The sequence below is a fragment of the Osmerus mordax genome, chromosome 16 (assembly GCF_038355195.1).
Source record: "Osmerus mordax isolate fOsmMor3 chromosome 16, fOsmMor3.pri, whole genome shotgun sequence".
Lineage (NCBI taxonomy): Eukaryota > Metazoa > Chordata > Actinopteri > Osmeriformes > Osmeridae > Osmerus > Osmerus mordax.
In genome coordinates, this window is record NC_090065.1 from 1973490 (window position 1) to 1983489 (window position 10000).

The window sequence follows — 10000 nt, forward strand, 5'->3', positions numbered from 1 at the left end:
CTGTGTGGCAGTGGGGATCCTGTTGTTCCGAAGCTTTAGAGAGAGAGACAAACAGAGAGACAGAGAGAGAAAGAGATAGAAACCGAAGAGAGATACAGAAAGAGAGAGATACACAGAGAGACCAGAACCTTTAGATTTGTTTCATCTATTTCTTGTCAGGCGCATTGTGGGCAGCTACGTATGTGGGGTCCTTCCCAGCAATGCGAGTGGGAGGAGCCAGGAGCCGCAGTGATGCTGGGAGGTGATTAGCATATCCAGCCGCCATGTCTGCATCTGATGACTGATACAACACAGCCTCAATAAGACTGGGATTAGTAGTCTGTCTGCTCTCTCTCTCACTCACTCTCACACACACACACACACACACACACACACACACACACACACACACATAGACACACATGGATAAACACACACACAAGGCAAAAGACTGGTTAATGGTGTGCACATCTCATAGTCAAATGTCATGAAGAAGAATTGAATCTATAACTACAGCATAGACACTGGGACCTGGTGAGGAGGAGGAGGAGGAGGAAGGAGGGTGGAGGAGGAAGGAGGGTGGAGGAGGAGGGAGGAAGGAGGAGGGTGAGAAGGAGGAGGAAGGAGGAGGAAGAGGAGTAAAGAAGGAGGGTGAGGAGGGTGGAGGAGGAGGAGGAGTAAAGAGGGTGGAGGAGGAAAGATGGTGAGGAGGGTGGAGGAGGAAGGAGGAAGAGGAAAGAAGGAGAGAAACTTCAGTAGAAGCACAGAGCACAGGCTCCACTCAGAAATAGCTGCCTTGATACCAGCTGCCATAGGAGATAGAGAGACGGAGGGAGAGAAAAAGAGGGAGAGATGGAGGGAGAGAGAGATGGAGAGATGGAGGGAGAGAGAGATGGAGAGATGGAGGGAGAGAGAGATGGAGAGATGGAGGGAGAGAGAGATGGAGAGATGGAGGGAGAGAGAGATGGAGAGATGGAGGGAGACAGAGATGGAGAGATGGAGAGAGCTCCAGAGAGTTGGAGGGATGCAGAAAGAGGGAGAGAGATAGAGAGAGAAAGAGAGGGAATATAAATACTGTGGCCTGGTTTGAGTACCAGAGGGACAGAGATACTTTCATCTCCTGCAAAGTGAGTTGGGACTAAAAAACACACACACACACACACTCCCTGACCCTGATAAGCTAAGTGAGTCAGGAACAGCTGCATGTTGAGGCAGCATAAAAGTATGTGGCCCAGATTCAGACCTGCTTCCACATACAACTTTATTGTTCTTCCGTAGTTCGCTGCTTTTGTGTCATTCTTGCATTGTGTGTGTGTGTGTGTGTGTCACACACAGACAGCCCATGACCTTCCCCTGCTGTGAGACTGTGGTTCCCATAGGCTGGGGGCTGAATCTTACCCCCCCCCCCACACACACACACACACACAGTATTGGTATAGCAGTTCCCTGGCCACCCATTCAGGGCTCAGTCACGGCCACTTATAGAAGCTCAGACCAGGGTCTCAGTCGAGCTGTGATCCAATGACATGTTTTTATAATAAGGAGGTCTGGGGATGTCTTTGTTGGACGGACACAATGTCAGGGGAGGGAGGGGGGGGGGGGAGAAGGAAAGAGAGGGGGAGCGAGAGGGAGAGCGAGAGGGAGGGAGGGAGGGCAGAAAAGAAGGAAAGTACGTTTTCTGCTTTCTCTCCAGGACTGGGTTAGATATACTTAACCAGGCAGGACTAACCCTAACCCAACCACAGGCTCCTCCTGGCACTCATACAAGCAGACACTTACCACCAACACACACACCACCCTCATCACCGCACACCACCCTCATCACCGCACACCACCCTCATCACCGCACACCACCCTCATCACCGCACACCACCCTCATCACCGCACACCACCCTCATCACCACACACCACCCTCATCACCCTCCCAGGACCCTACACCACCCCCTCCCCCCACCCAGGGCCTCCCCAGACAATCTGAACCCATCACAGACACAAACCCTTCAGACTCCCCCCCCCCCTCTCTCCTCCCCCCTCCTCTCCTCCCCCCCCCCCCCCCCCAGCCTGGTCTGGCTCGGACACCCTCAATTACAGAAGGACCCCCCCCACACACACACACACACGCCATGAGTTTGTACACCTGGTATATAGACAGGATATGCACACACTCTTTTCTAGTGTTAGTGAAGGACTTTAGATAGACAGATCTGGGTTATTAGACTGGAGGATTAGACAGGCCCCAGTCAGTTGAAGGGTGTCATATTTGCTTCCTGTATCTAATGCATGTAGTCATAGAGACTGTCGTATAATGGCTCAGTGTTGGTCTTTTTGGGTTTTTTTGCCGTGCATACCGTTACCGTGGTTACGCTGATTACCAACCGTCCATGACTGCATGTGTTTTAATCCCCTTACAGACCAGTCATGTAGCCATGACGATGCTAAAGCCAGACAGGAGAAGTGCGTGTGTGTGTTAGTGAGTGTGTGTGTGTGTTTTCCCTGAGGTGTCGTTCTGGCAGTCCCAGCTGACTGCTCTTCCTCCAGACACCCCGATCCAGACCAATCACACACACACACACGTGTGCTGTACGCCCAGACGCACAGGCTGTGTGTGCTGACCTGTGTCTGTGTGCTGACTGCAGGGATCAGAGACCAGGGAGATAGGGGCTGATGAATCAAGCACACCCAGACAGAGAGACCAATCATAGCTCTGTTATTCAAGTTTAGAGACGTACCCTCCTGAACACACACACTTAGACACACACACACTTAGAAACACACATACACACACACTTAGACATACACACACACACACTTACACAGATGCATGTACTCATGGACACACACACATAAACACCCAGAAGCTAATTAATCTCCTGTGCTGTAGAGAGATACAGCTTTGTTTACAGTCCCACAAGCCTGATGCTCTGCTTCCTGGTTTGATGACTCAGCAGTGATGTCACAATAGCGCCGGGTCGAGCCAAGACCCTCTCACTCTCGTTTCCTCCCATCTGCTTCACAGGAACCAGGACCAAGGTGTGGGGGGCTCCGATTGGCCGCCCAGGAGGGTCGATGGAACGAATGCACGTTCCAGATTGGCCCCAGCTGAACTTCATGTGACACAGACGAAGCTCTCCTATTGGTTCATGCCCAGGAGTGTAAGCTGTGAGGTCACAGACGTGACGAGGAAGAGAGGGAGAGATGGAGACCACACGAGATTTGAGCAACACTGGACAAAGACCGTGACATGAACATTAAATCATATTCCTGAGGATGGATGTTTTATAACCACCTTGTATATGAGCCGTCCACAGCAGTCTGATTGTTGCTGTATTTAAAAAACATTTGATATGTTATTTATCTCAATATTGTTTTACAGTAAAAAGGTTTGCATTTGCAAGAATCACAGGTGTTGTGTTGTAAAGAAGAACATTTTAAATGATTATATTCTTTATGTATAAAGTTGTTCATCGTCTTAAAGCATTGAAGTAATTAAACAATAAATATAATATTTGTTTTATCTCTTTGGCATATGATGTATCACTGTATTCTTTTACTGTTATTTTTTATGTCTGGGACAAACAAATGTGATATTATTTGACTGTGATTAAGACATTAATCTAAACTGAAAATATTTACAACTGCAGTCAATAAGCCTTGGTTTCACTCTCTTGACTGAGTACAATAATGTTTAAGAATTAGCTAGCGTTACAAATTCTTTGATGAAGAAGATAAAATAATAGTAATGTTTTGCTTTGGGATGATTATCTGTTCATAAAGTATACAGTACAATAAGAGAATAAATTATTGAATACATTCCAGATATTTATAACGTATTTGTGGGGCAGAAAGACAAATTTATAACTGAAAGATTAACAAATATACCTTCTGATTTAGAAATAAAACAATCTAACATTTTAAAAGACTACTTGAACTGTAAAATGTTACCAAAAACAATAATGAAACAATACAATTCTACAGAATAAAGGTACAATTGTACATGTAATGTTCAATTTTACATTTACATTACATTTAGTCATTTAGCAGACGTTCTTATCCAGAGCGACTTACAGTAAGTACAGGGACATTCCCCAGGGGCATTTTTCTGGTGAAAGGTGTAGCATTTCTGCAAAGTACCAGATAATATTTTATAAATATACAAAATATATATTGATAAATGTAAGACAAGTAGACAACTAACTTTCAATTAACAGATTTATTTATAAACCCTTTTTTTCACATTTTACATGCAATCATGGCTTAAATCATCTTTCAGATTTGAGCCATAGAGTAGGTGTGATCTTTCCCTGTCTCTGTTCTCGATACACGAGCAAACGATTAAAATGGTCAGATGTTCAAATTATCATATATATTACAGTGGACTGATGGAAGTAAGAAATGCTCAAAAATTGTAGCTTTCTTTGATTTGGACCAAAACTATGAAATACCTACTTTATTTTCTTTTAAGATAATTATTTTAATCTCAGTGCAGTTTTTTCATTTTAAGGTCAGTTAAAATGACCTAAAACAGGTCAGTTTGTCCTTAATAATAAAGTTACTAATTCGTAAATAGTAACATCAAATTCATAATAATTTGAGCATTTACTTAGATCTTTCTGTAAACGTTCTGTATTTGGTTTGTTAAAAGAATAACATTTGTTTTCATATCCATTAATACAATATCCTACAATATTAATACAATACATACCATTATTGATATAATAATAACCAACCAATATCAAGCCCATAACTGTCACCAGAACATCACTACCAGTCTCACACATCCAGGCCTGACCTCACAGACAACTGGCTGGACCGAGCCCAGGCACCCGCTTTGGGATCGAGTTTGTTCACATGTGTAGGATACAGTTTAGTAGGTTTGTGTCACTGTGTGGTTAGGTGTGAGAGACATAGAAAGGGAGAGAGACAGAGGGAGAGAGAGAGACAGAGAGAGAGAGACAGTGAGAGAGGGGGGGAGCTTGAGAGAGGAGAGACAACTATATATACATAAATGTGTGTGTGTGTGTGTGTGCACGTGGTCTGCGCCTGCGTTCATCCCTGCATCATTTGAATACATGCAAATTGGCTCTTGTGCTCTACCTGGCACCCTGCCAAATATCTATAGCAACCGCCTCCTATGTCCCTCCATCCTTTCACCACCCAGTAGCCCTGCTCTCCTTTGTCCACCCGCCTCCTGTCTCCTCCACACCTCCTCTCCTCCACACCTCCTCTCCTCCACACCTCCTCTCTCCTCTCCTCCACACCTCCTCTCTCCTCTACATCTCCTCTCCTCTCCACATCTACTCTCCACACCTTCTCTCTCCTCTCCTCTACATCTCCTCTCCTCCACACCTCCTCTCCTCCACACCTCTTCTCTCCTCTCCTCTACATCTCCTCTCCACATCTCCTCTCCACATCTCCTCTCCACACCTTTTCTCTTCTCTACATCTCCTCTACATCTCCTCTCCACACCTCTCCTCTACATCTCCTCTCCTCTACATCTCCTCTCCTCTACATCTCCTCTACATCTCCTCTCCTCTCCACATCTCCTCTCCACACCTTCTCTCTTCTCTACATCTCCTCTCCACACCTCTCCTCTACATCTCCTCTCCACACCTCCTTTCTTCTCCCCTCCTCTAGAGGCCTCTAGACTGGGGAGGGTGAGGGTTAGGGAGAGCAGGGAGGTCTCGAGGAGAGGGGGAGGGAGGAGGCCTCTAGACTGGGGAGGGTGAGGAGGTCACAAGTCTTTGGATGAGACACTGGGTGAGGGTTACACATTTGTAAACTTGGTTTGCTTCCAAAACATCCTCTCAGATAAGTCTAACCAATCGTAGGAGGTCGGAGGCATAGGGTAATAGGAACACGAGTTGTACTTCTATAAAATCTATAGTTCTATTGTGTACAGCTCTGGAAGTAATTGAGAGACCACTGCACCTTTTTCTTTCATAAAAAAATAAGTTTAGAATGACAAATTTGAGTGAGTAACGGAAGGTTATAATTTGCAGTGGCCTCTTAATTTTACCCTTTTGTTCCTCGCTCAAAATTGTCCTTCTCAACTTTTTCACATTCACAAAGTCACATTTTATTAGCTGGAGGGGAGTGAAACAGGATGCCTTTATGGAGAATTAAAAAGAGGTTTGCGTCTGTGAGTGACGGCCGATCCGTCAAGGTCAAGTTCATGGAGAGAGCAAAGAGCGTGGAGCAGTCCAGCGTTGTATTATACTGACATCTAGCGGCTCCTATGGTAAAGTCCCAGGTTGTGTATTTTGTCGATTCGCATTCCAACTTTTGTATTACGGCGCTCTCTAGCGGTCTTTATAATGTCGGTAAAAGTAGCCTAGAGGATAAACCGGGATGTAATTTATTTTTGTTAATTCAAGTTTTGCCGGTACAAAACTGTATGTCAAATTTTGATCCAGTAACGCAGAAAATTCACATCGCCAAATATTATCTTTATGTGATCTGAAATAACAAGCGGCCTATATTGTCCGTTTTTTTAACAGCAGGATTCATCAAAAAACTACTAACACGTTCAACTCGAATTGAACCATTTTAATCCAGTCATACAGAAAATCTGGGCCTGGCCGTTTATCAAAAGCACAAGGAGAGGCAGAGAATGTATACAAGTTTATTTCTGAGAATGATAGGAGATTCGTCAAACTCCCCATTTCTGAACGACACTACAAAGCCAGTTAGTGTAATACACATTCCATTGGCACAAAAAAAATAGAATTGACAAAACAAGTAATTTTGTTATTGTTATTCTAACTATTATTCTCATCAATGCACCACAAAACATCTGTAAGATATGTGTTATGTCTGTAGTCACGTGCAGGCACATTAATACTGTATGTTTATGCACACATCTGTCTGTTGTAGCAGCAAGAGAACAAGTATTTAAACCAAAACATTGTACAACAGCCGTTGCATCTGCATTGGGTAAAAAGTTCACAAACATTTTAAAGTTCGAAATGAACTCATCTTCCACAGTTGGGAACTTGTAATTGAATGTCTTGTTAAGCCACTTTCAAGTTTGACACACACACACACAAACATATATTGTGTGCCTTTATAAATTCTGGATTTGAAAAAATAAAAATCACAATATCATCTTGGCATTGCTTGATTGTCGAAAGATTGAGAATCATCAAATGGTCTGTTTCTGAAGGGATGCATTAGACACTTATTCGCACGGACCCGATCCCATCTCTTATACGTCCTCTTTATCGGCAGATCTTACGACATGTAATCAGATAAATAGGTGCGTAGCGAACACAGGGGCTACGCGCACGGCTAATACCAACACAGCAAGGTGGCCAGGATGAGTCTAAGGAAGCTGGGAGGTCATCAGAGGGACTGCTCGGTACCCGGCCCACTGTGCAACAATCAAGCACAGTGGGCCGCATCTCAATACTGAAAACTTCCATCCTTCATTCCTCTTATCTAAACACCACACCGGTCCGGGTGGGATGAAACCTTTAAAATTAACTAATTAGCTAACCGCTCATTTTTTGGGGGGAAAAAGCCGCCCTCTCAACAGCACAAGCTGGCAGACTGAGATCGCTACTGCAGACGGTTCCATTTCAAATGCTTTCAAATAGTATTTGATTCCGGTCTCATTCCACTTGTGTCCATCTTAGTGAAGTGTGAAACTGAGGAAAGAAGGATCCATCTTCTCGAGACGGTAGAGCAGAAACTCACCTCACAACACAGACCCCCCCCCCCCCTTGACCTTTCACCCTCGACCTCCCCAGTCTGACCCCGGACACGGAGGACAAACACAAGGCTGAAATACTAAACAGAACAAACGACCCACAGATTCACGGTTGGTTAAAAGGTCAGTTACCATAGTTACCATCTGTCATAGCAACACAACGAGAACTGTTCTCCAGGCACTTATGGGTCTGGGTCTCAGACCCAGACGAGGTTTGGTGAAGGAGGACGTTACAGATTCAAGATGGCAGCTCCTAGCGGCTGCTTAGTGTTTGCTGATGTGAGCTCTGCTCTAGTCTCTCTGTGATCAAGACAGTGGTTGTGCTCACAAACAATTTGTGCTGCTGAACGATCTCACCCAATCGTGCTCCGGTGAGTTTAGTTGTGAAAGAGGAGATCAGGGTGTGTGTGTGTGTGTGTGTGTGGGGGGCAGCTTGGATAGCAGGACAAGTTTTTTTAGAACAGAGCAGAGACAAGCCTCCTGCCTCCAGAGCAGGACATGAGCAGGTGACCCTCCTCACATGTGACCCTCCTCACATGTGACCCTCCTCACATGTGACCCTCCTCACAGGTGACCCTCCTCACATGTGACCCTCCTCACAGGTGACCCTCCTCACAGGTGACCCTCCTCACAGGTGACCCTCCTCACAGGTGACCCTCCTCACATGTGACCCTCCTCACAGGTGACCCTCCTCACAGGTGACCCTCCTCACAGGTGACCCTCCTCACAGGTGACCCTCCTGACAGGTGACCCTCCTCACAGGTGTGTTAGGTCCAGCTGCCATGCCTCTCAGGTGTCCTAGCCCCTCTCGGTGGAGGCTTGACAACTTGCTCCACCCCTCTAACCCTGCTACGGCTGCTGAATCAGACGCACCAGGCCCACCCCCCTGGTCTCCTCCGAGATTCTACATTCACAAAACGACGAACGTCCTCTTAAGTTATCTGCAAATCCTCTTTACAATTACACGTCCCTATATATATCCTTTGGTATAATTCCTTCAAATAAAAACAAACACACACAAATAAAATCGAATCAAGCATCCCTCCAGGTGTGGGGGAGCGTCTTCATCCGGGTATGAGAGTCGAATCAAACGTACCCTCTTCAGGTACAGACACACAAGGCAAGACAAGGCAAGCGGTCGGCACACACACACACAGGAGGGCTTGGGAGTTGAGGTGAAGGTTTAGCGAGGGCAGTTGGCTTCCTGTTCACTAAGCATATTGCACATCAGGTTTTACCTGTACATGACAGGAGACTATCAGCATGGTCCTCCAAGTACTAGACCCTCTAACACTCTCTTACACACACTCTTACACACACTCTTACACACACTTTGTTCAGACTGTCTCTGTATGTGAGAGAGTACCTCCAGCATTAAGAGTGCTGTGAAAAACACAGTCCAGTGAGTTTGAACTCCTCTCCTCCACTCCACTCCCCACCTCACCTCTCCTCTCCTCTCCCCACACCTCCTCTCCTCCCCCCACACCTCCTCTCCTCTCCTCCCCCCACACCTCCTCTCCTCCCCCTCCTCCTCTCCTCTCCTCCTCTCCTCCCCTCCCCTCCTCTCCTCTCCTCTCCTCCCCCCACACCTCCTCTCCTCCCCTCCTCCTCTCCTCTCCTCCTCTCCTCCCCTCCCCTCCCCTCCTCCTCTCCTCTCCTCCCCTCCCCTCCTCTCCTCTCCTCTCCTCTCCTCTCCTCTCCTCCTCCCCTCCTCTCCACCTAGCGGGCCGTGTATCCTAGCTGATGCAGTTTCCTCAGCAGGATCTGAGTCATGTCAAAGGTCGTGAAGCTGATCCCCACGGCAACGGGGCCCTTCACCCAGTTCATGCTGAGGCCCTTGTACAGGCCCCTGACCACGCCCTCCTCGGCCACGATGTCCCTCATGGTGCCCACCACGCTGCCGTAGGAGTGGCCCGTCACGCCCGCCGTCTGCATGCGCCGCCGAACCACGTCCAGAGGGTAGGAAGCTGATTGGCCGAGGAGTCCGGCGCAGGCTCCGAAGGCGAGGCGCTCGTAGGAGTGCGGCTGGGAGCGACCGGTCCGCTCTGGAGGGGGGAGGGAGGGGGGAGAGAGAGAAATGGTTATTGCGTAGCATAAGCAAAAGATGTACAGAGAGAATGAGACAGACAGACACAGTCAGTCAGACAGTCAGACAGACAGACAGACAGACAGACAGACACAGGCAGACAGACAGACAGACAGACAGGCAGGCAGACGTACCTGCGTGCAGCTTCTTGAGGGTCTCGTAGGTGTAGAAGCTGAGGCCGGCGTAGGGGACCACGCCCAGGATGGTGGGGGTGAACCCCCGGTACA

At 47.1% G+C, this 10000-nt stretch overlaps 1 protein-coding gene across 3 annotated transcripts in view; it reads right to left on the bottom strand.

Moving 5' to 3' along the window:
* Positions 1-9400: 9400 nt before the first annotated feature.
* Positions 9401-10000, bottom strand: part of slc25a42 (solute carrier family 25 member 42) — a 7323-nt gene continuing 6723 nt past the window's right edge. For all 3 annotated transcript variants that reach the window (XM_067253326.1, XM_067253327.1, XM_067253328.1), the window contains 2 exons: positions 9908-10000; positions 9401-9732 (listed from right to left, as the gene is read on the bottom strand). The exon at positions 9908-10000 is cut by the window's right edge and continues 59 nt beyond it. In XM_067253326.1, coding sequence (XP_067109427.1) covers positions 9407-9732; positions 9908-10000 — 419 coding nt within the window. In that variant the 3' untranslated portion in view covers positions 9401-9406. The remainder of the gene's footprint in view (positions 9733-9907) is intronic.